The 26,613-nt window shown below is 45.0% G+C and overlaps 8 protein-coding genes across 9 annotated transcripts; 4 read left to right on the top strand and 4 right to left on the bottom strand.

Moving 5' to 3' along the window:
- Positions 1-810: 810 nt before the first annotated feature.
- Positions 811-3,821, bottom strand: LOC128300950 (lipoma-preferred partner homolog). The gene has a single exon (XM_053037213.1). It carries the CDS (start codon positions 3,511-3,513, stop codon positions 1,663-1,665), a length of 1,851 nt encoding a protein of 616 aa, XP_052893173.1. The 5' UTR covers positions 3,514-3,821; the 3' UTR covers positions 811-1,662.
- A 302-nt stretch (positions 3,822-4,123) lies between these two features.
- Positions 4,124-4,808, top strand: LOC128300913 (rRNA-processing protein FCF1 homolog). The gene has a single exon (XM_053037161.1). The coding sequence runs from the start codon at positions 4,176-4,178 to the stop codon at positions 4,731-4,733; it is 558 nt and encodes a 185-aa protein (XP_052893121.1). The 5' UTR covers positions 4,124-4,175; the 3' UTR covers positions 4,734-4,808.
- On the bottom strand, positions 4,726-7,334 carry LOC128300912 (T-complex protein 1 subunit delta). The gene is made up of 4 exons (XM_053037160.1): positions 7,103-7,334; positions 6,600-6,652; positions 5,923-6,522; positions 4,726-5,857 (listed from the first exon to the last, which is right to left on the bottom strand). The coding sequence occupies exons 1-4, from the start codon at positions 7,206-7,208 to the stop codon at positions 5,015-5,017; spliced, it is 1,602 nt and encodes a 533-aa protein (XP_052893120.1). The 5' UTR covers positions 7,209-7,334; the 3' UTR covers positions 4,726-5,014.
- Positions 7,335-7,646: 312 nt separating this feature from the next.
- On the top strand, positions 7,647-8,945 carry LOC128301568 (U5 small nuclear ribonucleoprotein 40 kDa protein). Its single transcript, XM_053038123.1, has 3 exons — positions 7,647-7,839; positions 7,905-8,034; positions 8,099-8,945. The coding sequence occupies exons 1-3, from the start codon at positions 7,723-7,725 to the stop codon at positions 8,902-8,904; spliced, it is 1,053 nt and encodes a 350-aa protein (XP_052894083.1). The 5' UTR covers positions 7,647-7,722; the 3' UTR covers positions 8,905-8,945.
- Positions 8,944-10,303, bottom strand: LOC128301569 (ubiquitin thioesterase otubain-like). Its single transcript, XM_053038124.1, has 2 exons — positions 9,993-10,303; positions 8,944-9,923 (listed from the first exon to the last, which is right to left on the bottom strand). The coding sequence occupies exons 1-2, from the start codon at positions 10,101-10,103 to the stop codon at positions 9,201-9,203; spliced, it is 834 nt and encodes a 277-aa protein (XP_052894084.1). The 5' UTR covers positions 10,104-10,303; the 3' UTR covers positions 8,944-9,200.
- A 2,098-nt stretch (positions 10,304-12,401) lies between these two features.
- Positions 12,402-13,597, top strand: LOC128301423 (60S ribosomal protein L9). Its single transcript, XM_053037888.1, has 3 exons — positions 12,402-12,464; positions 12,855-13,106; positions 13,195-13,597. Exons 2-3 carry the CDS (start codon positions 12,866-12,868, stop codon positions 13,524-13,526), a joined length of 573 nt encoding a protein of 190 aa, XP_052893848.1. The 5' UTR covers positions 12,402-12,464; positions 12,855-12,865; the 3' UTR covers positions 13,527-13,597.
- A 2,896-nt stretch (positions 13,598-16,493) lies between these two features.
- On the top strand, positions 16,494-20,957 carry LOC128304705 (protein aubergine). The gene is made up of 6 exons (XM_053041917.1): positions 16,494-16,674; positions 16,868-17,039; positions 17,106-18,226; positions 18,294-18,497; positions 18,585-19,526; positions 19,830-20,957. Exons 2-6 carry the CDS (start codon positions 16,878-16,880, stop codon positions 20,092-20,094), a joined length of 2,694 nt encoding a protein of 897 aa, XP_052897877.1. The 5' UTR covers positions 16,494-16,674; positions 16,868-16,877; the 3' UTR covers positions 20,095-20,957.
- LOC128304706 (malate dehydrogenase, cytoplasmic) lies at positions 20,577-23,767 on the bottom strand. Of its 2 annotated transcripts, none has more exons than XM_053041919.1 (3): positions 23,577-23,767; positions 21,858-22,223; positions 20,577-21,786 (listed from the first exon to the last, which is right to left on the bottom strand). In XM_053041919.1, exons 1-3 carry the CDS (start codon positions 23,577-23,579, stop codon positions 21,151-21,153), a joined length of 1,005 nt encoding a protein of 334 aa, XP_052897879.1. In that variant the 5' UTR covers positions 23,580-23,767; the 3' UTR covers positions 20,577-21,150. The 2 variants fall into 2 exon arrangements, with proteins under 2 accessions (XP_052897879.1, XP_052897878.1); XM_053041918.1 differs by lacking the exon at positions 23,577-23,767 and adding an exon at positions 22,306-22,521.
- Positions 23,768-26,613: the final 2,846 nt, after the last annotated feature.

Genomic DNA, 26,613 nt, shown 5'->3' with positions numbered 1-26,613 from the left:
TTTCCGTGTTTATATAGTACTCTTTTTCCTTTTAAAATTCTACCACGTGCGCAATTTAAATATGGAGGCGCGCCTGTCAAATTCTCCCCTTTTGGTTCAGGACAAAGAGGAAGTCATAGCAGGCATTGCTGGAAATTCAAAAAACCACGTGCATCCAACCGTTAAATTGCCTTTCTGCTTAGGGGAAAATGTTGTTCCCATACCGGTAGAGTAGTTATGTGTTTTATGGTTTTTAATCGTTAACATAAACGATTAGCACCTTCTGATTAGTGCGATAAGCAAGCGTTTGACACGCAGAAAAGGTGTGATAAATAGAGCTGTACATTAATTGCCCACACTGTTGATATGCTAATCGTGCCAGAGCGACAATAGGGGTGGTGAAGTTTGTTTTAACAACCCCTCGCAATGTAAATTGGACCGGATGACAATAACAAAACAAACGTACCAACCCTTAATGCCGCTGTCACGATCGCGACGCACCTGATTATATGGTGACGTGAATGCGCCAAACGTGAATGACATCGCGTTTAAAACTGGAATCAGGTGAATGCAATTAGTGTGTAAATAGCAAACGTTGCACACAAAGTGATTCACGTGGCTTGACTCATCATCTCAGCTGCTAGACAATATAAACAGGCTGTACGCAAACGATGCTCGTATGATAAAGTGCGTTCTGTGAAGCGGAAATTAATCACCCTCAGTACACTTCATTGGTTCGCATTCAATTGGAAATGCCACCTGACAGCCGTTTTTTTTCATGATGATGTCATCATCAGGAAGTCAACTTTCGTCGGGTTAATTGAATTATTCTTTGCCACAATATTTATTAAAGCGACATAAATGCAATATCAACATCATTGTTGCCCTATTACTTTTTTTTGTTGTAGAGACGGTCGAAATATCGGTCACACATGAAAACCGGGCAGTGATACGGCAGCTTATTTGCCCAGCTGTTGTAGTTGCAACACCCAAACGCTATTTTGCTAATGACGAATAAATGCATATCTGGACAACAATGCTACCTGCGGGAATGGTTAGTTCGAATAAGAGTAGTAGAAACATTAGAACTACGTACGGTTAATCCTGTCAACATTGAACCGGTCTGTCCACAATTACGGATCACGAATAGATTTTTCTTTATATTGATGTTGATATTTTATCCCAGAACCCTCCCTAGCTAGTTTTGCTATTTCTGGTAATGAGTGAGAGTGGTTAAACTTGGTTACAAGAAAATAACAGCAACGTCTAGTGCAACTACTTCCTAATGGACAGCGAAAACGGTGGCCTTTCTATATATCGCAACTATATAATAAAAGCTATAAATACGAGAGATACGACAAACAGTGGAATGCATTCGTGCAAGTGTGGAATGTGAAAAGTGTATGAACCTGTCGATGATGATGCGCTTTGTGCTAATTCGTTTGGTGTGTAAAACCAAATATTTGACTAAAACGTTCTTCTCGCATTTGTTTTTCAATTTTTCGTTGCATCTGTTAACGCACCGGCCTAGTTTTCTCCGCGATTTAACTATCTCTACTTAGCCCTGCTTAAGTACAAAAAGTTTGTTTCTTTTTTTTGCGATGCGACGAGTTCTTCGGTTTTTGCGCGAAGCCGCACTTAGCAAACAAGTGTTTGTTTGTTTTTTTTTGTTTGAAATCTGTTCTACAGCTCGGTCGTCATATGGCTGGTGAGGGTTTGCACCCGTTTGGCGTTACAGCTCTTGCAGAGTATGTGATCGTCCAGTGGATAGCAACCGCGACCTTCCGCCTCGGACGACAGCACCAACCCACAGTCCTCGCACTTGTAGCAGTTGATGTGGAAGCTGCGATCGAGCGCCACCACACGGACCGTTTCGTCCTCGCCCGGACCGGGCATGATCGGTAACTTGCAGACGCAGCAACGGGGCGCAAACTTTTTGTGGAAATCATCGATACAGTGTATCTGGTTCGTGGCATCCACCGTGAACGGGATGCCGTCGAGCGATTTGCCGCAGACGATGCACGTGAAGCACTGCGGATGGTACGGTTTGCCCGTGGCGCGCAATATACGCTCCAGAATCGGCTTCAAACAGACGGAACACTTTTCCAGGGTGTTCAGATAGTCCTCCTTGCAGTACGGTTTCCCATCTAGGCCGTAGAACGGTTTGCCCTGCAAATTGATCTGACACTGGTGGCACGTGAAGCACGCGATGTGATAGATCTTGTCCATCGCGGTACAGCCCGTCTTCTCACCGAGGACACGCTCACCGCACTTTACGCACGTGCCGAACGATTCCTGGTCTTGGATCGATTGCACCAGCAGATCGGTGAGCGTGTCTACTTCGGCACCCTTGGACATCGTGTTACCGCCATGGCCACGGTGCTGCTGTTGAGAGGCGCTCGTTATGATGCTATCGTTCGGGCTGTTTATACCGTGCGAGTTGACGTACGGTGCGTACAGCGAGTAGTTCGATCGGCCCGACATCTGACTCGGCGGGCGTGGATTGATCGGTTCGTAGATCGATTCGTACGTAGTCGAACCCTGCGAACTCATGCCGTACGTACCGTACAGTGACTGATGGTGCATGTTGTTGGCATAAATCTGACTGCCCGGGGCCATGTTACTGTACGTTTGGCCTCCCGGTGCACCAACACCCCCTGCACCGGGACCCACCAGCGTGTACGTCGGTTGCGATTGACGGCCCATGTGTGGCAAATCGGTAGCTCGCCTTAGCTCGCTGTACGATGAACTGACCGGACTAGGAGGTGGCGGGAATTCATCATCATTATCCTCCAAGTTGAGTGCAGTCAGGGTCAGCTGCAGCGGCATGTCCTGTGGTGGCGGTGGTGGCAATTCCTCCGAAATTTGTCGTTGAGGAAACGATTTCGATGGGTTTGTGTTGTGCATTATGTTGCTATAGATCAGTCCTTCGTTGTTCTTCCCTCCCTGATGGCCGGGATGTGGCGCTCCAGGAAGATTCGAGTACGTTGCGTCCGATGCGTAACTACCTGCGTACGATGCTGGTTGTGTATTTTCGTACACCGTGTTACCATGCTCCGGCCCTTGGCCCTGGAGTGACTTTGAGCGGTTTGCTTCCAGCGTACGTTTGTGATGTTCCAGCGCTTCTTTGACGTGCTGTAGCTCGAGGGCATCATCAAGGGTAACCTTACGCGCCCCAAGTTTACCACTCCGGGCAGTGGTCGCCGCACCATTAGCTGCGTTCGTAACATTTGTATATGCATGCTCGTCAAGGTTGGTGGCTTGGCCTTCGAGCACGGTAGAGAATGATGGTTCACAGTACTGCTTCACGTTGGAGCTTTTCGGGACCTGCGGTGGAACTTGTTGCTGGCCATTTTTGCGCGGTTTCGGCGGGACGGCTGGACCACTCTTGCGCCCAATCATTACCATGCCCGGTATACCTGCCCCGTTGGGTGGACAGTCCGGAAGGCCGGTGCTGTGGTACGGCCTTTGCTGTCCGTTCGACTGTCGCAGCACCGAGTTGTAAGCAGGAAACTGTTCCTTCAAGTCTTCCATCTTCACTTTATCGTTTGCTTGTGGTGTTTTAATTGCGATCACCCCTAATTTTGCACTACGTGCCGCACCCCAAACTTTTTTTTCTCGTTGAACTGTACACTTTGGGGCTGGTGTTTGCTATTTCTTGCACGAAACGAAGGTCCACTGCCTTTCGACGAGCGCTGCAAAGTCGTGTGTGACCTCAGTGGATGATTAATGGCACTTCCGCACACGCAGATAAAGAGCTCTGCTTGGACGGCTACGAAGAAAGAAAATGTTTAGCAAAGGTTTTTGTCTGTATTTATCAATAAATGTACAATTTGCTTTCTTTATTTTTTTACCTCTGCGTCAAGTGCCAAAATGACACCTGATCTACGTACCAAGATGATTAGAGCCGGGTGGATTTTTATAGCAACTCGGGCTCGGGGTGAGATGACAGCGAAACGTCACAACAAACACATGTTTTGGATTGTTAGTACAGTGCGTTTTGTAGCCGAACATCGCCCGGTTGGACAAATTTTCCAGTTCGTTTGTTTCCTATTTAGAGAGATAATCATGGTAAGCATTGGCGTTTTCCTTAAACTTCTTCATTCACTCTCAACCAACAATCTTTTGGCCGTTTTCAGGGTAATAAGAATCAGGTGAAAAGATTACAGCAGCAGCGCTCGGGACTTCTGAGGCGAATGATCAAATCCACCGACAGCCGGCTGAAACCTGCGGACCGTTCCGCAGCGAAACCGAAGAAAAAGAGAGACAACGATGAACCAAAGCTAGTCGAACGTCCACAAGGCAGTTCGGCAATGTTCTTCCAATACAACACACAGCTAGGACCACCGTACCACGTACTGGTCGACACAAATTTCGTCAACTTCAGCATCAAGAACAAGCTTGACATTATCAAAACCATGATGGACTGTCTGTACGCAAAATGTATCCCATACATTACGGACTGCGTGGTGGCTGAGTTGGAGAAGCTTGGACAAAAGTACAAGCTAGCCCTTCGGATCATAAAAGATCCACGCTTCGAGCGACTGCACTGTATGCACCGAGGTACGTACGCCGATGACTGCCTAGTACAGCGAGTTACCCAGCACAAATGCTACATAGTTGCCACAAACGATAAGGATCTGAAACGACGCATTCGTAAAATTCCCGGTGTGCCGATCATGAACGTGGCCGTAAATCGTTACGTTATCGAACGAATGCCGGATGCTTTCGAGCCGATGACGTCGAAGAAGTGATCCCCAAACGCTGGTTTTACTTTAAGTGTTTTGTTTATTAAGAGAAAGATGCGAATACGAACATTACAAACAAACGATTAATGTGTGTGTAGGTATTTTAAATGATTCCGAATCGTATCCGAAAGGAAATTGTTCAGCAAGGCGACTTAACAAGCGTGTGTAATAAGGTGTTCAGAAATGCGTGTTGGGTGAGGTTAAGAATGAACGCATTCGTTGGTTAGTGATGCGGGTGGAGTGACCGCGCCCTGACGTGTAACTGATAATCACGATGATAATTCCACTTATTGCATGGTGTTCACGATGTCATCTATCTTCAGGATCGAACGCACCGTCTCGGATGCAAGCGTTATCGACGAGATGGACACCAGCAGTGGCTGTACGACGTTCTCGGCCAGGATGTCTGTAATGGCACCCTTGCGCACATTAATGCCTGCATTCTTCTCACCCTGTGCGTGACGATTGCGCAGCTCCGTTACGGTAGCAATTGGATTCAGTCCAGCATTTTCGGCTAACGTCGAAGGAATCACTTCGAGTGCGTTCGCAAATGCACGGAAACAGTACGCATCGACGCCCTGTAGCGTTTGAGCATAGGCTGCCAACTGTAGAGCCATCTCAATCTCAGGCGCTCCTCCACCGGCGATCAGGGCACGCTTTTTCACCAAACAACGCACCACACACAGTGCATCGTGAAGGGAACGATCCGCCTCCTCTAGAACCAGTTTGTTCGATCCACGCACAACAATCGACACGGTTTGTCCCATGTTCTGGATACCTGTCACTTTTACAAACTTAGTCGATCCACTGGCCACTTCCTCAACCAAATCGGCGTTCACCAAGTTCTCTGCGACGAAATGATCGAGCGAAGCGATCGGTCGACAACGCAGCGTTTTGCAGACAAACTCAATGTGCTCTCGCTCGATATCCTTTACAACCATGACCTTAATCTTGTCTAAGAAATGTTGGGCCAAATCCGAAATGGCATCGCGTAGAATCGATTTCTGTACCAGCAGCACATTACAGCCAGACTTTTTGATTTGCTTTACAATGTTCAGGATGTACGCTCGTTCCTCCTTCAATACGCGATCCATTGCAGCATAGTCCGACACAACCACGCTATGATCCATCTAAAAACGAGGACAAAAGATGATAAATTGTTTGTTCACGGTTCTAAATTCATCGCCGTACTTACATCTGTCTTAGGTGCTGAGATACAGAACTGAATCAACCCAATCTTTGCCTTTTCCACACGTTTCGGCCCATTAATACCCGACGAACGTTGTGTGAACACGAGCCCATCAATCAGCTCCGTATCCTCAATGGTGCCACCGAGGCTGCGGATGATTTTGACGTTCTTCAAATCTACCGATCCTTGAGCGTGTGATTCAGTCACCTTCAGCACAGCATCGACCGCAATCGGTGCCAACATGCTGCTGTGCTGCGAGACAACCTTCGAATTCAACGAAGTGGATGCACTCTTGATCAGTGATTCGCGGTCGTTCAATTCAACTGGACGCGACATTTCGGTCAAAATTTCCACCGCCTTAGCGGAACATCGCTGGAACGCTTCCGAGATCGCTGTCGGATGGATGCCCATCTGCAGCAGCTTTTCCACCGCTTCCAACAAGGCACCCGCCACAACGACAACCGACGTCGTACCGTCTCCGGCTTCCACATCTTGTGCACGGGACAGTTCCACCAACATCTTGGCCGCCGGATGAATGACATTCATCTGTTTCAAGATCGTTGCTCCATCGTTTGTAATGGTAACTTCACCGTTCGATGCCTGGATCTGTTAAACAGATAAATTGTTGAGAAAATTAATTCATCTCATCTGGACGGCACTGTGATTTTGCACGTGTTACTCACCATCTTGTCCATACCGCGCGGTCCCAAGCTGGTGCGAATAGCATCCGAAACGGCTGTAGGAAGTTAGAAACATAGATGAACAATATGGTACCGGTTTCTCATCGACAAAACGTATCATATGACTCACAACATTGAGGTTATGTAGCCAGAAAACAGTAAAACAGTTGAGGCAAGCCTTGGTTTCCAACATGACTATAGACATGGGCCATAGAAGTATTGTCATTCGTAAACTATCCCAAATCTTACTTAATACGGGTTTTTAACGAGATTCGATGGATAAATAGTATCACACTAATGCAATGTACATGCACTATATGAGCGACCAAAGTAAATGTTCTCGAACAGATGACCAAAACTCAAGATATTGTATTTCTTCAACAATTCCATCAAATCCCAATTTGTTCCTTTCCAATTGCAAACTCACAAAAGAACAGCACGTGAGCCTTTTCCGTACTTTCGTAGTGTCCCATTTGCTTATTCCCACAGATTCTCATTACACCCACCTTTGGCCGCATTGATGTTGCTCAGACGGATGTCAGCCGGTTTGCTTTTATCCTTGTAAGCCTGTCCCTGCGGCTTTGTCGCGGTCATACCCGGTTTCACAACCATCTTCTTGCAGTTAATTTCCCGTTCAATAGCCAATTACAACACCAAACGCAAGAATTCAGCGATTAATTCACTGATCAAAATGCACTGCTCTACGCCGTCTCGATTCACCAAACGCGTGCGGAACAAAATCTTCTTCGTTTCATTCCCACTGCGTTCCTACAAACGATCCGGCTGTCATCCGACAATCGGTGGCACAGTGTCATTTCCAATCAAAGTGGAAAAGAAGTTGGCTTAATTTATTATTTTAATTGATACTGGCGTGGAAAGAATATGCCAAATAAATTATTTAAATTAACAAAACCTCTAAATTTACAAATTGAAACATAAAAATTGTGAAAAATATTCAATTGTCGGATACGATTTCGTCTCATCGGAGCTCATTTTTATAGCACTTCAAATTGTCATTTCGTTGTCGCTGTCACAACAAAGCAAGGACGCTATTTGGCCGGAAAAATAGTGGAACCGTTTGGCTCTATTTTGTGAAAATTTAGTAATTTAATCTTAATCAACTAACATGAATACCGCTGCAATAAAACGTCCATCGGACGCGTTAGTTCCGGTGACAACTGCGAAGAAATCGCGCACAGATATCGTAGCGTACACGGCCAAAGATAAACAACTTCTCGAGCAGGTACGGTCGATCATCTCGAATGTTTTGATGAAGTCAATTCCTAATTCGTATTCTTCCATTCCCAGAATGTTGAGCGTACATCCGGATTGTTGGGACCGATAATGCTCCTGGAAGGCCATGGTGGGGAGATATTTTCCACGGAATTTCATCCCGAAGGAGAGCACCTATTGTCTACCGGGTTTGATCGGCAAATCTGTAAGTATCACCGAAATTGACAGGAAATTCTGTTTATTAACCCGATTGCTTTTTTTTCTCTCAGTTCTTTGGAAAGTGTACGACGAGTGCGATAACGTCGGTGTACTTAGTGGCCATTCGGGAGCTGTAATGGAAGCACATTTTTCACCGGACGGTTCCAACATCTATACATGTGCCACGGACAAAGTGGTTGGCGTGTGGGACGTGCCAACTTGCACCCGTATACGCAAACTGAAGGGCCATACACACTTCGTCAACAGTTGCTGTGGTGCGCGTCGTGGACCGACATTGATCGTTTCTGGTTCGGATGATTCTTCGATCAAGATTTGGGATGCACGAAAAAGACACGTCGTTAGCACGTTCGATAACATGTACCAGGTGACCGCGGTGTGTTTCAACGATACAGCCGAGCAGGTTGTTTCGGGTGGAATTGATAATGAGATCAAGGTTTGGGATATTCGCAAAAAGGAGATTGTATATCGTCTAAGGGGTCATACGGACACGGTAACTGGTCTTTCATTATCGCCCGATGGTTCATACGTGCTTAGCAACTCCATGGACAACACTTTGCGCATCTGGGACATTCGTCCTTATGTACCAGGCGAACGGTGTGTGAAGGTATTTACGGGTCATCAGCACAACTTTGAGAAGAATTTGCTTCGGTGTGCTTGGTCGCCTGATGGGTTGAAGATTAGCGCCGGTTCGGCAGATAGATTCGTTTACATATGGGACACAACATCGCGTCGCATTCTGTACAAATTGCCAGGACATAATGGTAGTGTTAATGATATTGATTTCCATCCCAGCGAACCGATCATTGTGTCGGGATCGAGCGATAAAACGTTGTATCTGGGTGAGATTGAAGCCTAACTCAAACATGCCGACATTTAAATAAATACGAATCATTTTTCTCACTGAAAAATGGATCAGGAGTTGTGGTTGGATTTATTACGATTCTTCCGTACAATGTATTTATATTGAGTAGCCTGCTAGTATCGACGAAGTAGTATAGTACTGTTTGATCCAAGGTTGGATTTGCAGGAATCAAAGACGATAGGACATCATAGTAGACACGCTTCGTTGGTATGCACCCAAGGATTTTAATACGCCCTAACTGATGCACCGAACTACCCGGTACAAGGGATCCCCTGGTACATGCGCACACCTTACGCCTGCTGACTGTTGGGGTACAAAATATCGTAATGCCCCGGACGGTACAACAGATAGACGTTCGGTTTGAAACCGTCCGGAAAATCGTGAGCAATCACCTGATCACCATCGCCCCGATCCATGTACTCGACCCGCACCCCAGCATCCAGTGCGGAGCAGATAGCGATAATGTGAATGTGATCCGATTCCTTGTACATGGGTTCCACCTCCTGGTGGCAAAACTCTACAATCGTGATGTTACCATCGATAAAGTTCTGGTAAAAGTCGGCCTTTTCCTGCAGATGGCTCGAGGTAATCAGTCGCAGATACACGACGACATAATCCGAGTACCCTTGTTCGTTGAATAGCTTGTGCAGCTCGTTGAGGGCAGCGGCGGTGTCGTCCCCATCCGGTTTCACTTTGTTAATCACCTCCATGAACGTATCGTAAAAGTCTTCGATCGTAAATGGCGGAAAGCCGGCTTCGGTTAACCGTTCCCGAGATTTGGACGCATATTCGTAGAACTTTTGAAATTCGTCCTTGTTCCGCACCAAATATTCCAGGTAAGCGTATGCGAATGCTCGGAAAAAGCAGTTCCCATCTGGACGGCTGCGCCGAATCGCGCGGTACTTCGAGGAGAGATCTTTAATTTTTGATATGTAGACAGGATCGTCCAGGTACTCCTGGTTGAGGCTGGAGATCGGCTGCGACTCACTGACTAGCGGATTGGAATGAGCAATCTAAAAAAACGGTCATAGAAACATTACCTATCGTCTCACCATGGCCACCGGGTAGTAAGCGGTACATACCTCTTGTTCAATTTCGCGCTGTTGTTTTATAATCAGCTCGTCTTGATTTTCTTCTGATTTTGCATTTTTGCTGCCGCTGCTGCTGCTGCTGCTACTCTCTGAGTTGCTCATGGCGTGTAAAGTCTGTGGGGAATCTTCCCTCGTTTGCACGGTTGCCTAATTAATATTCCTCCTCCGGAATGAACAGCGCTACGTTGCGCTTATCTCCGTACAGTGAAGAACCAGCAATTACACGTTACAATACCGGACAATTACACAGACAACAAATTTGCGGAAATTCGAGGCTTAAGCGGCGGACATTTTACCAACAAATACACAGGCCCGCAAAATGGGTGTAGAAGAGGTTGGTTGACAGCGAAATTGACAGCAGCGGACCGGTTCGGCCATGACGTTTGTTTGCCGAATTTGACCGCGCTGTGTTGACGCAGTGTTCACACGGGAACAAAATCACACTACGCGAGAGTTTTTAGTACAAAAGAGGACTGGCCCAGCTGTTGTAGGAAGAATTGGAATGAAAATTATTAACTATTATTCATCGATGGACTGTAGAGCCCTCTCGGTAGCGTAAACGTATAACAAATTAATAAAACTTTACAATACATAACATCAGTACTCACAATTGACATATCAACTGCAAGGCAGACAGAACCCTACGTAGTTGGACGAGAGAATCGTAAGGCGTTGATGCGCGTATTCAAATCCATCTCTGATCCATTCGGTTCGAACACGTCGCCCACTGAGTTAAGCTCACGACACATACGGGTCACGAGAGCCAAATGAAGTACGGGGGATCGGAATGGCTAGCAATGTCCGATGAGAGCAGCGTTGGACAGTCGTTGCTTTCGTTCGAGTAGCCTCGTGATGAAGGCAAATCTGCCGTGCTGAATCCGGCCATTGATAGATTGCAGCCCGAGCAGAAGACAACTGGTTCTGTACTTCAGGTGACGATCCCAGGAACGGAGCGCGAAGTGCGTAGCCCTACGTTGGATAGACCCGAGACGCGCAGAGGCCCGAATCGAAGGCGCAGAGGCCCGACCACACAATGCTGGCATACTCCATAAGCGATCGAACTAATGAGCAGTACACATAAAGGGTCCTTGCGCTCACGTGGCATGTTGGTGACCAAACCAAGCAGTTGGTTGCTTCTCGCTACCACATAGTCAAGCTGCTCTACGAAAGAGAGTCTGCAATCAATAAAAATGCCGAGGTCTTTGACGCACTCGGTTCTTCCGAGAATTTGGTCATTTAGCTCGTACGCTTGCACATTACGCTTGCACCAGGAATTAAACTCACGCAGCAAGGCCTAGAGCTGAAGATGATCGTCCGGCGTACGAATCACACGAAAGATTTTTGCGTCATCAGCATACAACATGTAATTGTCTTCAGGAAGTACCATAGACATGTCATTGATGTACAGCGCGAACAGCAAGGTCCCCAGATTGCTGCCCTGAGGGACGTCGGAGGTTGCGCGAAGAGCTCTGGATAGATGTGAGCCCAACCTTACTGAGTAAGATCGATCGGACAGGTATGACCTAAGCCATGTCACCAAAGGCTTTGGTATGCCTAACCTATCGAGCTTGGCAAGTAAGATAATGTGAGACAGGCATTACAGGCAGCCCTCTGATACGCGGTCGAAAATACCTTTTTTGTGACATAACACGTTTCTTTCTAACTTATTTTAATGTAATCTTTCTAAAAATCGCCTGATCCGCTGCATAAATTAAATGCAGAGAAGTAAGTCGACTCTGTGACTTTGGTATAAATGAAATTGCACCAGGATTCGACTTACGCGGAAATTCGAGTTACGCGGATTTTTCCCGGGTTATAGCAAATCTCATGATTTTGCGATCGTTTGAAATGTCCAGAGTTTTTAATGAGTCTTTAAAAAATAGTTTTATGTTATTTATATGTCACCGAAGTTAATGAACCCCATGACTTCAACCACAATCATTCTGTATTCACATATGTCCTCCAAATAATTTGTGATATTTTCTAGTGGCGATATGTGGTCAGAGCCATCATCATGCGATTTGTAGGAATGATTAATTGAAATGTCTTTATTGTAATTGCTGTCTATACATAATTTAAATTTTTGTTGCACAACATGTCGCATTGTGGAACGCATTTTAGTTACACCATACGTGAGAACGGAACGAACGATGCGTCCATAAATCTGTTCGCAGGTTCGGGCTACCGCGTACAAAGTTGCTTACACATTCGAAACTTTTATATTTTTGACGCAAAATGCAATTTGGAATTGCTATCATGCGCCAAAAGAATAATACAATAAGAATGAAACGATAACAATTAAAAATAACAGCGTTTTTTTTTCAAAAAAGTTTGCGTTTATAAAACGCATATTTTTGACATTTGCAAAATGACCGCCACAGGAAAACAAGCAAACGTCATCGATGCGCAGGGTTGAAGACAGACCGAACTGTCATGTTCTTTTCCGGTTTGATTCTCTAACGTGTAAGTAGTGTTATTGCCGTGTCGGTTGTTTCTTTTTAGAAAATATCGTGTTAAATAGCTAAACAAGACCGGGAATCATCGCTGAAACCAAACTGGCACTTGTTGGCTACGGAGTGAGGGTAGCAACATGATCCGTACGCTCGACCACGCACCGTCGCAGCTGTATCAAAAATTGATTTACACCAGTGAACGCGATAGGAGTTCGTGTAGACGGTGTGATGGTGGCGAGCGGCGAGGCGTACCTGTCAGACCAGGATTACCGGAATCCCCGGTCGTCGTTGGGTTTCGTTTCAGCTTTGATGCTGAATAATGTTACCAGCACGATATAATTTTCGCAATGCAACATCTTCTGATAACTAATTGTTTTTGTGAATGTGTTTTGTTTTACAGATTAGCTTACAATGAGAACCATCAATTCTAACCAGTCGGTGATCATCCCGAAGGGTGTATCCCTGAAAGTGCATGCCCGTGTTGTGACGGTAAAAGGACCGCGCGGGCAGCTCATCAAGAACTTCCGTCATCTGCCCATCGATGTCTACAAGGTGCACCGCAAGAAGGTGACGGTGGAAAAGTGGTTCGGTTCCAAGAAAGAGCTGGCCGCTGTCCGCACCGTTTGCTCGCACATCGAGAACATGATCAAGGGTATGAGTGTATAGTGAACGAAAATCCTTACGTAGACTCATCGTGTCATTAATGCGTCGTGTTTGTTTCGTTTCGCTCCTGATCGCAGGTGTCACCAAGGGATTCCAGTACAAGATGCGTGCTGTACATGCTCACTTCCCGATCAATTGTGTGATCAGTGAGAACAACTCGTTGGTGGAAATTCGTAACTTCCTGGGCGAGAAGCACATCCGTCGCGTGAAGATGCAGTCCGGCGTGACCGTGGTGAACTCCGCCAAGCAGAAGGACGAGCTGATCCTGGAAGGCAATGATATCGAAGCGGTTTCGCTGTCGGCCGCCCTCATTCAGCAGTCGACCACCGTCCACAACAAGGATATCCGTAAATTCTTGGACGGTCTGTACGTTTCCGAGAAGACCACCGTGGTACAGGACGAGGAATAATTTGTAACATTGTTGTAAGCATACGGAATGAAGCAGAAAACAAAGCGCGTGGTGTGAACGATGGAAACTAATCGTACCGTGTTTGTGATGTTTTTTTTCGCCCTGCGGTTTTGTTTACGTCGAGTGAATAGATCGAAAGTTGTTGGTGTGAAATGTGGTTCTCGGCAAGCAAAATATCGATTGAATTCCGTTTGTAGTAAAATTTTAACGATTATTAGTGCAGTTTAAATTGGTCCTTTGTTGTAAACATCGACGAGGTGAGGCTTTCGTACCTTACTGAAATTATTTGGCTTCAAATATCAACTGCGTCTGTAAATTGGGCGGAATTTTGAACAATGGCAAGACCATTTTGCCAGAAGGAAAGCTGGTTGAAGAGCTTTTAAATCAAATCTTATCGAATAATCTCATGGCAAAATTATAGAAAGAAACATAGTTTTTCAACAAAATGTCTCTGAGCGGGATCTATAGTACTCTTCCAGTTACATTAAAGAAGTTTTTCAACGACTTTTTCATTTGTTATGAGAAGTGGTGGTGCGAACTAAATAGAACATGTTGGTCAGCCTTACGCTCAAAATTAAATCATCAAAATAATATGATCAATATGGCTCTACCCAATAGAACTAGTTTGACCGCCAATTCTTTTAAGGGCCCTGGCATTCCTTTCAATTCGATTTTTTCCACACGGCTAGGAGGCACAGTATGGTTTTTCATATTTGAACGATTCACGCGAATCGCCTGGCTGGTGTATTTAGAAAATTATTCGACAGTTATATTGAATATCGATTTGATATTTCATAATTTCATTTGTGTTTTTGGAAGCGAAAATGTTGAAATATGCTTTTTCGCAGCCAAACCTCGCTTAATCGCTATACAAATTTTAGTTGGCGACGCAATTTGATTTTAGACGAGGCATAACGTTTCCATGGTAACATTATTTCCCACATCCACGGATCATTTTTGATTTCACTGTTCTTCTTAAAATCCTTACTTTCGCTATGCCTTCTATGATCCTCTCGCCAACAATTTATTTTTCCATGTATACTATGGTTTTAGCAAATGGTTTTTACACGTATCCACAGACGCGCAATTTGTGAATGTTTTTATGTGTTGTCCTTGGGTATTCGCGCGTTTTCTTGCATTTTCAGTCGGATCCTTAACAAGATTTTCAAAGTTTTTAATTTTGGTCGGTGATACAGTGTGAACGGTTTCTTAAACGACCGTACCCCGATTCGAGCCGTACCCCCGTACGCAGCACTCACCTCTTCTAAGAGGTCTGAACCTGCCATTTCTGGCTTTCTGTATCTTTATTTACCCGAAGCTGGATAGTCAGTCCTGAGTACGGGTGATTGATCCGGATGGGATTTTGGTCAGGTCCGATCGTGTGAAGACCGGCGTCGCTACCATCAAACCACCGGGCCGCTCCAACGCTTCCAAGTGCCAAGTGAGCGACTCATTATCCTGATTAATACAAATCAAGGAAGACCAGAAATGGTCGTTGAATCCACGAAAATAGCAGCATTATTTTCTAAAATAATACCATGCTTTACAGTAGCTTATAAATATTTTAAAGTTGTTTACTGCTTGATTCGCTACAATTTTTCATGTTTTATTTTTCACTGACAGAAATGCGAGAGTGTTTCAGGAGTAATTGCTGTTGTTGTGCTATGTAGTTTACTTCTCAGTTTAAATAGAGACATTTTTATCAAACCAGGTAACCGAGAAGATTTTTAGTAGGGTCAATTTTTTTTCAAATCGTCTGTATTTCAATAACCCATGACACAAGCACAACATCAAGAGATATTGGCCAGCAAATTCTGGGCTTTTTTAAACTTTATTTACCCGCAACCTGGATAGTTGTTCCTGGGAACGAGGGATTGGTTCGGTTGTAATTTTGTACCGGTCCTGTCTAAAGAAGACTGGCGCCGCTACATCTGATTAAATGGCACCTTATGAAATTTAAACATGTATGTGTCTGTTACTGGAAAGACATGACTCAAATATACTGTCTGTGAGGAAAAATTTAGAAAATACACTTGGGAAATCTGTGGTACCTGAATGTGGATGGCTACTTAACCTGAGATATATCCAATCAGTTGCTTTTATCTAATTGTGAAAGACGTCGACGTCGACGTCGAATTATGTGCGATGCCTACGAAAATCATGAATGCATAGCAAGCAACTGGGGATCTAACGCAAAAATATTAAGAAGTGCTTGTAGAAGAAGTGTAATTTGGAATACTCATGTTAAAATGATAAGTTGCATATGATCCAGATGGGAGCTGAACGCAAACACGACGTGTCGTATATTTTTACGATACATTTCATTCGTGATAAATGATCAAGGTTCGGAACTTATCAACCACAAAGATCAAATATCTAAAACACGACGCTAGATGTCCAGATCAGAGGAATGGCTATATCAGACTATAATAATCAGGCTATAAGAGAAGAACGAAGTCTTCAAGGCTCAAAGTCTGTTAAAACTAATAACAACAACAAAAGCTCAATGTGACTTGGAATATGCTTTGCCAAATAGTTTTTTATGACCCAAAGGGGCCCGAGGTGAGAAATTTGATAATTTATTAAACTAAATAAAATAAAATTAATAACTTCCTCCAATTGGGTAGAAAACCTCTTTTTAAAACATCTTTGAGTTTGCGTACACAACAAAATTCTGTTGCATAGCCCTGTAACGGGGCCGATTGGCTAGTAATTACAAAATTGAATAAACCCTTCAATTTAACAAATTGATTTGTAAAAATAACGTCCGTTATCTTCACATTTGAGCGAAGTCAAATATTTCCGGACATCAATGTCGCCCCTTTGTCACCCTGTACAGCTTGCTCACACATGGGTTATATGTGTGCGTGTGGGTAGGCGACATTTATCGCTGAACATATTTGACAGCTGGCACGCGGCTTCGGCGAAAAATGCTAGGCGGCACAAAATATCACAATTGGACGCTGTTTGCAGAATAGCTAACTTTCCGGTGTATGCTGTTCCATCGAAACTTACTAGCAGTGGTGAAGAATTTGTTTGCGTGACGTAAGAAAAATAGAACACGGGACATAGCGCAGAGCGCAGAATTAGTTACAATAGCAAACTGTACGAATTAGGGCTTCGTTGAAAAGGCGAAAAATTGCGGCAGGTAAGAATGGTACAGCGGTGTTATTGTTCCCGATTCATTTACCCTGCACCGCATACGCAAAATGGCTTACCGCGTAAAAATTGCTTCCGTTAGCAGTTTCGTACAAGGCGGTTGTAATGCGATGCCAACCGGCTAGGGTTGATGGGATTTTGTCAACGTATTAATTTGAAGCATTGTGTGTTTGGTTTAACAGGCCGCTAAATATGGCGGATGGTAGACGAGATCCTCCACCGTATGGGCGGGATCGAGTGCGCGGTGCGATCGGTTCACACTCACCGTACGATGCTGGTTCCGGTCGTGGTGGTGGTCATCCATCCACCCGAGGAGGTTATCCACCCCAAGGGGCAACATATCATACGCAAGAGGTAATTTTCCTATTGAAGCTACCGATATTGGTACAATGCCTAATGTGGGTTTTTGTTTGTTTTTAGCGGCGCCCGGCATGGCGTAATCCATCGCCCGGTCCACCAGATGGACCACCGCTACCGAGCACTTCGGCTGCCGTGTCAACGCCGGCATTCAGTACAAACGTGCACGAACCACCGCCTCAACCGGCAGCAGCAGCACCAAGTACTAGTGGTTTGCCATTGAATCGCCTAAATCGTCCAAGCGGCCGAGGACGTCGTCCGCTAGCAGATACACTGCGTACCCGTGGTCCGGATGCACCGTCGAAGCATGGTACCACTGGACAACCGCTGGTATTGCAATCGAACTATTTTAAGCTGTTGAAACGGGTCGACTGGACACTTTACCACTATCAGGTAGAGTTTGTACCCAACTGTCCAAGTCCCCGCCTGACACAATCGCTCGTCAACGAGCACAAAAAGCTTCTGGGCGGGTTCGTCTTTGACGGTATACAACTCTTTACCGCCTGCAAGCTGTCGAGCGATGAGCTTGTGTTGCACTCGCAGCACGACCGTACCGGCGATAAGTACGAGCTACACATTCAACGTGTCGCCGTCGTAGACATGACGGACGAAACTGGTCTGCAGGTGCTGAATTTGATTTTGCGCCGAGCAATGAATGGGTTAAATTTGCAGCTGGTTGGTCGCAATCTGTACGATGCTGCTGCCAAGATACCGATCCGCGAGTACCACATCGAACTGTGGCCCGGCTATATGACTAGCATCCGGCAGCACGAAAACGAAGTGCTGGTTTGTTGCGAAATTGCTCACAAAACGATGCGCATGCAGACCTGTTACGATATTTTGCGCGAATGTCAGCGGCATGATCGGAATTTTAAGGACGCTTTTAGGCGGGCCGTACTCGGATGTGTGGTGCTAACTGGCTATAACAACAAAACGTACACGATTCATGATGTAACATTTGAAACGACACCGGAGAGCACATTCGATACGAAAAATGGCAAGATTTCATTCTTGGATTATTACAAAAACAAGTATAACCTGCGCATTCGCGACGCTTATCAACCGATGTTGCTTTCGCGTGCGAAAAAGAAGGACACACGATCGGGCGATAGCGAACTGATGGCTCTCGTACCGGAACTTTGCCAAATGACTGGACTAACGGATTCAATGCGTTCGGATTTCAAGTAATGTGTTCTTGTGCTCCCATACCATTAACTAGAAGGGAAATTAATGTTATGTTTTGTTCACTAGGATGATGCGAGCGATGGCTGACCATACGCGTTTAAATCCGGATCGACGTATTGAGCGGTTGGAAACATTCAATCGACGCCTGCAAACTTCACCCGAAAGCCAGGAGGTATTGAAAGTTTGGCAGATGGAACTCGACCGTCGTCTCGTCGAGTTGCCGGGACGGTTGCTTCCACAAGAGATGATATTCTTTTCCACTACCTCCAAGTAAGTGTCGACAGGGGGTGTGAAACCGCCCAGAGATCGTTACTAATTGCTCGTTTCATTATCCTCTACCCTCTCTCTTTCTTTTAGTGGTGTACAGGCCGGTGAAAATGCCGACTGGACAGCACACTTCCGCGACAATCCCATGTTTGCAACGGTTCGGTTGAGCCGCTGGTATTTGGTTGTGCCTGGACGGTGCCAGCGTGAGGCAGGCGATTTCCTGAACTGCATGATAACGGCGGCCCGTGGCATGCGGTTCGAAATCAGTAACTGCGAGATGGTCCCGATGCCGGACGATAATCCGAACACGTACATACGCACGCTGGACGCGATCATCAACAAAGACCCGCAGATGATCATGTGCGTGGTGTCGAACAACAAATCCGACCGGTACACTGCCATAAAGAAGAAGTGTTGCGTTGATCGTGCAATACCGACGCAAGTGATGGTACAGAAGACGATCACGCCAAAGAGTGGCAATGTGCGCACGCTAATGTCCGTGGCGACAAAGGTAGTCATACAGATGAACTGCAAGCTGGGAGGTGTACCGTGGAAGGTGAAGATTCCGCTGAACGGTTTGATGACGATCGGGTTCGATGTGTGTCACGATTCGAAGGATAAGAGCAAATCGTTCGGTGCGATGGTGGCGACGCTCGATCACGATAACCGTGGTACGCCGAAGTTCTTCTCCACCGTAAGCCACCATTCGAATGGGGAGGAAATTTCCAATTACTTGCCGTTAAACACGGTCAAGGCGCTGAACGAGTATCGGCGCGAGTTCGGTGAGCTACCGAAGCGTATTATCTTCTACCGCGATGGTGTTAGCGATGGGCAGCTGCAGTACATCTACGATCATGAGGTGCGCTCACTGGTAGAGAAGTTGGGCCAAATCTATAAATCGGCCGGCGTCGAACAGGACGTTCTGCTGACGTTCTTCATCGTTAACAAGCGCATCAATACTCGGTTCTTTGACCATCGGCTTAATCCACGTCCTGGTACGGTGGTGGATAATGTCGTAACGCTTCCACAACGGTAAGTGCTCAAATGAAGGATCCATATATACAGGGGTTGGACCGGTATTCCGGCGGTTGGATTTTGGACCGGTTCTGTTGTGTGAAGTCCGGCGTGTGGCTATCAATATACTACCGAGCCGTCCCATTTAATATTTGCACTGCAATTCAAATCGAGACCGAAGGGTCAATTGCATGTAGAAATAGTTCGCTACAGAAGTGAAAAATGCTTTCGTTTACAAAAATGATCTGAAAATCCCTGTCATGTCTTCCCTTTGTTGTGCGCCAAATAATAACCATTATTCCTTTTCTTCCTCTCCAACAGTACCGATTTCTACCTCGTGTCACAGTCGGTTAAACAGGGTACCGTTTCGCCAACTGCGTACAACGTCATCTACGACACATCCGGGTTGAAGATAGACCATCTGCAAATGCTGTCGTACAAACAGTGCCACCTGTACTATAATTGGTCCGGTACGACCCGCGTACCGGCCGTGTGCCAGTACGCACACAAGCTATCTTTCCTAGTAGGCCAATACCTGCACCAGTCGCCTTGCAACATGCTAGAAAAGAAATTATACTTCCTGTAGCGAACGAGCGCGCGCGTTTTAGTCCAGCTACGTCTGTGCTGCCGAAAATGTTTGTCACCTAACGAATGGTTGCAATGTTTATTTTCAATTCTTCACTTTCCCAACACGCGGTTTTTAATTTTCTCATCAAGATTTTTTGCTCCTTTTAATACCTATTTTTCATATTCGGTGAAATATCGAACCATACAATAAACAAAGAAAGAAAAGGTGGAAATTGTGCTTAGTGTTAGTAAATGCATATTGCTTATTTTTCATATTACAAAAAGCTATCGGTTTTGCAATGGAACTATTATTTTTAAAGAATTTATATGCGTAGCACATGTACAGAAGAAATGTTGTAAGACAGTTCGATTAAAATAAATGTCGAATGATTTGGACAGATAGTTTAGAATTAGTTAGTTTGTTCGCAAAGGCAAAGGATATTTGACACACATTCGCGCAAAAAAAAAAAAAAACAAGAAATACTCCTAAGAAAGAGATGATTTATTGAATTACAATATTTTTATTTCGCTTTGAATTGATTTCTTATCTTTATTCTGTTTTTTTTTATGTTCACTTCTCTATCGTTCAACAAATTGGTTAGTTGGCGCCTAAAATACGGTGTGTGATGTATAATTTCCTAAATTGTTGCAAACTTTTTCTTTCTAAATGTGCTACCGCCGGTGCACAGATATAGGCCAACTCTATATTATTACCATTAGTAGAAGCAACTCTTTATATCAGGTGTGTAGACGATGGTGCGCGGGTGCATATAACGTCTCCCGATTAACGAACACTGTAAAACAAAACTTTGAACAATGAAAAAACCCTGCAGGAAACGGAAAACAATTTTTTTTGGTGTCTCTTTGCTCTATCTCATCTTATTGACAAAGGAAAAAAAACGGGAGGAGGGCACAATTCAACACTCTCTACACGCGCTACACGTCCGGTTCTTCTGCGCTACACGTCCGGTTCTTCTGTTTCGAGTTCCTCCCAATGCGTGATATATATGTATCAGTAAACAGCAGGAATAGGGTGTTTTGGTTCGTACAAAATTTTGCTTTACAGTTTAACTAGTCAATCCGCGGCACACACCGCCATCGCTTCCTCCTTCTCCTCGAGCAGCTCCTTCGCCGTCACGTCCAGCTTGCTGCGCGTGAACTCATCCACCGACAAACCCTGCACGATCTTCCACTGCCGGTTCTGGATCTGGACCGGGAAGGAAAACACAATATCCTTCGGTGCACCGTAGCTACCGTCGGAAATGACACCCATCGACACGTACTCTCCGTCGCGAGTTCCCGCAAACCAATCGCGCATGTGATCGCTGGCCGCCTTTGCCGCGGACATAGCTGAAGACATCTTCCGAGCGGCAATGACCGCCGCACCACGCTTCTGGACCGTCTCAAGGAATTGCTGCTTCAGAAACTCATCGTCCGCGACGGCTTCCGGTACAGTCTTTACCGTACCGTTCACCTCCACCGAAGCGTTCCGTGCGTCCGGCACCTGGGTAGCTGAATGGTTACCCCAGATGATGACGTTCTTCACCTTCATGATGCGTACGCCGAGCCGACCGGCAATCTGGGCCTGGGCACGGTTCTGATCCAACCGCGTCATGGCGGTAAAGTTTTCCTTCGGGATGGTAGGGGCATAGTGCGAGCAAACCAGTGCGTTCGTGTTGGCCGGGTTGCCCACCACCAGTACTTTCACGTCCTGCAAACGAAGTGAGAAAAAGAGTCTTAAAGATTTGAAGAAGGCGGATCCAGAGCCACACGACTGCGTACCTTCTTGGCATACTTGTCCAGTGCTTCGCCCTGCACCTTGAAGATTTTCACGTTCGCCGACAGCAGATCCTTGCGCTCCATGCCCTGTTTGCGGGGCATCGCACCGACCAGGAAGGCCGCATCGACATCCTTGAAGGCGACGGCCGGATCGGCGGTCGGGACGACGCTGACAAGCAGTGGCAGGGCGCAGTCGTCCAGCTCCATCACGACACCCTCCAGCACGCCCATCATCGGTGGAATGTCCAGTAAATGCAGAATCAGCGGTTGGTTCGGTCCAAACACATCGCCCTTCGCTACCATGTACAGCAGCGAGTAAGCGATCTGACCGGCAGCTCCCGTTACGACAACACGGATCGGTTCGGCAGACTGGAAAGACATGGGAATATGGCACACCGGATTAGCTATTGAATGTGGCGTTAAAGTCAATAGGCTGGAATAATGGAACCACCTCTCCGTCACAGGACATCTTGTTCGGGGAGCGAATTTGTTTGTTTATCTGTCATTTTAACACCCAGCCCACTTTGATCGCGCAAGAGGTGTAAATTTCGCGTTCCAACAGCTTCATCTTGTCGTAGCACACCTCCTAATTATCGTTTGCCCTTGAAAACATTGAAACTATTCGAGTCACATATTCCGGAAGACAAAAATAGGCAATATAAAATGGTGGTTCCTGTGTGTTTTAGCATAACCAGATTCGTTGCTTGATTAGCGACTCAAAAACGAAACAAAAAGTTGAATGGAGTGGTACTTTGTAGGTTGTAAAAATAACAACAATAAACACGACACACCACCGACGGCGTTTGTGGAGGCCGCACAGTTCTATGACGACAATGACATATCGCGAAATGTCTTGGAGAAAGAGAGAAAGAACGAGCGGGCGTGTGTGATGTGGGTGCGAGGAAAAGACAAAAAAAGGTCAATTCAATGACTCGCTCCTGTGTATTACATAAAGTAATTATTTTCATTCTTTCTGCATTCAACACAGAACGAAACCGGCGCGTACTTGAGGGTTGATGATAAGTGAATTTTTGAGCGTTTTAATCTTTTCACCCGAACGTCATCAGTAGTTGGACGGGAAGCAGAGAAAACGCACCGAAGTGGTAATGAAACAAACAGCTTCCTGTGATTATCGGAGCAAAATGTTGTTGACAGGTTGGTGCGTTGTCTTGCTGGCACCGCTGTAGGGGCCAAAGGGTACCGAAACGGATCAACGAAATTTGACAGATAATGCTCCACCGTAGAAGAACAGGCGGTGTACGTGTGTCGAAGAAACGGAATGTACTAGAGATTGCCGGCGGTGTCTCCATTCGTATGCTACACACCATCTAATCAGAACCGACCAACCACGGTTCCTGCCCGAAGGTGACCGTGGGCAGGGCGTGATTTACATCCTTCCGGGGGAATTTTCCACACCAAACAGTTACAACGCAATGGACGGTAATGGATGCATCGTCGTCATCTCGCTGGAGGCCATGAAGGGTTTTGCTCCGTATCCATCACTATTCCAACAAAATCCGGAACCTACTTTCACAATACGTGCTCCCCGTCATGGCTTACTGTTCGACGTCGTGTTATTCAATTTAGTACTTTCGATTGTGTTTATCTCCGTGTGTTTCAAATTGCACCCCATATTCTTCGCTTGTCCAATTCTCCCTGCCTTATCATATTCGATCGAAACCGGAATTCACGCGGTTGGTAATATTACAGCGTAGGGCTTACCATTTTTACTACGATTACACAGCAACTGTCTTTTAAAAGCAAATGATAAACACACACACAGATACACACAAACGGAACGAAATGCCGCACAATAAAAGGAACGTTCCTTACTGCAGGTGGAAAATATTATGCACAAAAAAGGCAAAAACTTCCTAATCGTAGTAAATGCAACGCACCACCATCCGCTTGAAGGAACGCGAAATACTTAATTGAGTGTACGGCGTGAAGAGATCTAGTGGCAGGCGGCGCTCTCGTTTTTTCGTGCGAATTCGAATACCCCCCACCAACGTTTCTCTCTCGTACGCACTCTCTTTCTCGCTCGCTCCTGCATTCCAAATACAGTGCTGCATACTAAAAGGTTACACTAACTGTTAAAACTATTAAATAACTAGTGGCAGTTATCTAGTTTACTGTGGTTTGATGTGTTTAGTGTTGAATTTTAAACACTATTTTAGACTTAATTTTGGGCAACATTTGGAAGAGGAGTGATATTGCTCGTTTATAATTCATCAGAATTACTTCCTTCACCCTGATGCACACAAAACTGACCACTCTATTATCGTACGTTAAGATTTTGGGCATCAGTGCGTGCTTTGAAGACTTACTACTTTTACTTATCTCGCTTAGATCAAGCTTTCCAACCTTTCCTCGTATGCTGCACGGCACCACCTTCTAGACCTCCCCCGCTTCTTACCGTTAGAAGGCGTAATGAACAGTGCAATTTAAGGGTCCTTGCCGCTTAATTTTTCTTGTAAGTGTTAAATTCTTCAATTTCAATTTTTGCCTCCATAATAAGCAAAAACTGATGCCGTAGAGACAAAAGTTGGTGCTTTGTTATTGGTGCAACTATGCTATGCGACTATGTTGCTCCCCTGATAAACGGTACGATCGACTCGCTGTCTTTGTAGTCCCGCAGCAACATTTCTGTACCATCTGGACCGCACTGTGAGTGCTTGCCAAATGAGCTATGCAGTGCACTATGAGTTTTAGTTACTAAAAATGGGCCCAATTACCATTCCGCTGAAGGTAATTCAAGAAGGCTAATTTAGGCTTCACACTAAAGATTCATATGAACACCTCTTCTCAAAAGATTGATTAAGCACATCACTAGTTCAGGGCATTAATATTCCCGTTTTAATGCTGTTAAAGAAACATTCATTTTGGTCTAAAAGCTTCGTCTTTGTTTAGGTTTGCGATATTTACGGGATCAAGCAGTGATGTTTTAATCGGAAGTAATTACTGACAGAAAAGTTCCGACCTAGGTTTAGGATCGGGTTTGTGTTTAAATGACCCACGTACCTTCTCATTGTAGGGCGCACCCATTAAAATTAGTCGTTTAAATGTCTTTGTTATCAAAAGAGACGGAAAGCAGGTTTATTGTTTTTCTCGTTGAAATAAATACTTTATAAAAGAAAATGATAGAAGCTGCTTTTGTAAATAAAGATATTGAAGCCAATAATAACATTATAAAAAACACCTTTTTATGTGTATGCCTACTTTCTATGCACTCTACTGTAATTTACTCTCCGCTTGTAAACGCTCCGCGTATGCTCTCCGTTAGCTTCTTCGCGAGCAAGAGTAAATATTTTTCACGTTCGCCAATCGATGTAATAATGGAAAAAAAAGAAAAAAATAAATAAATTATGAAACAAGGTGGAAACACGGCAACGCATTGTGTTTGTGTGTCGGTATCGCAAGTGTCCATGTAACGATTCGAAATCTAATTGTTCGTACGGATCGCATGTTATCTCCGTTGAAGGTAATAAATGTTTAACCTCTTTTAGCAACGGTAGCAACAGTCGGCGAACTAGGCTAAGGAAAAATCCGAAGAGAAAAGGTTGAAAAATCGTAGGCCATTTTCCCACTACCGTGTTGTGTTTGAGTGTGGAATAAAATAGGAACGGGAAAACTTGCCGGCAGTTTATTTTTAAAACTACGAGAAGAAAACCGGCCACGCAGCGAAGCCGGTCGGTCGCCCGCTGTCCATTTTCTCGCGACCATCGCGTCGTCGTTAAGAAACATCAATTTTTAAAAATAATTTTCAAAAGTCAATCATGCGTTCAGTTATGATGTGACACTGATTTGCAAACACAAGAGAGCAACACTTTGGTTTGGATGTATTTAACTAGTTTTTTATTTTATTTTTGCCTTACTATCCTCGCATATAATTCGTGTATTATAGGAGCCTTTTAAGTATGTTGTGTGGCTGTATGTGGGTAGATTCTTGAACTCACGCAGCAAGACTGAGTGTGTGTATGTGTGTGTGGTTTAAGATTAAAGTGTGTAGAGCATCTGCATTAATTAATTGTGTTTCATCTGCTTTGAATAGTGTTATAATCAAAATTCTTTTCTTTTTGTTTAATGTATTCCTCACAACATCTCTATAACATTTTTCTCCTTTTCTTTCACGCTCTGTCGCATTGTTGTTCTATTCATTCCTAAACGCTCTACTTACTATGTAAACGTTCCTTTCTATTTCTTGCGCCCTAGGTTTATATTTGCTCATTTGCTACGCCACTCACTTGCCATTTCTGCCCACTATGAACCATATCCATCCAAAGAATACTAATATATATATATAGGGTATATTATATTTCTTCTTTTAATGAAAACTTCAATTCCACACACACACACACGCCCCCTTTTCGGGCGGGACAAACGGACACGTGTCACGTGTGCACGAAAAAACGCGTGTTTTAGTGTACATTTTGCACTAACTTTCGCTAAATGGTTGCAAATTCTTCAAGGGAGGCTAGACAAATAATTCCTCCTAACCCCCGCAGCACATAAGTATGAGTTTGGTTATATACAAAGTTGACGACACCGTACGTAGTAACGGAAGTCCGGAACTAGCTACATATTCGTTACTTATGAATTTAGTAAATGGTGTCTCAGGAGGGCGCACACACGCACACATGAAACCAAACCGATGTGCCCTTCCTTTCCCATTTCCTGCACACATACAACACACCCGTGCACACACACACACATACACACACAAAACATTTCTAATAACGCCTTGGGCAAACAGCACACA

Source organism: Anopheles moucheti, chromosome 3, assembly GCF_943734755.1.
Source record: "Anopheles moucheti chromosome 3, idAnoMoucSN_F20_07, whole genome shotgun sequence".
In the NCBI taxonomy this organism is placed as follows: domain Eukaryota; kingdom Metazoa; phylum Arthropoda; class Insecta; order Diptera; family Culicidae; genus Anopheles; species Anopheles moucheti.
The sequence above is the reverse complement of the archived record's forward strand: the minus strand, read 5'-3'. Positions and strand labels throughout refer to the sequence as shown.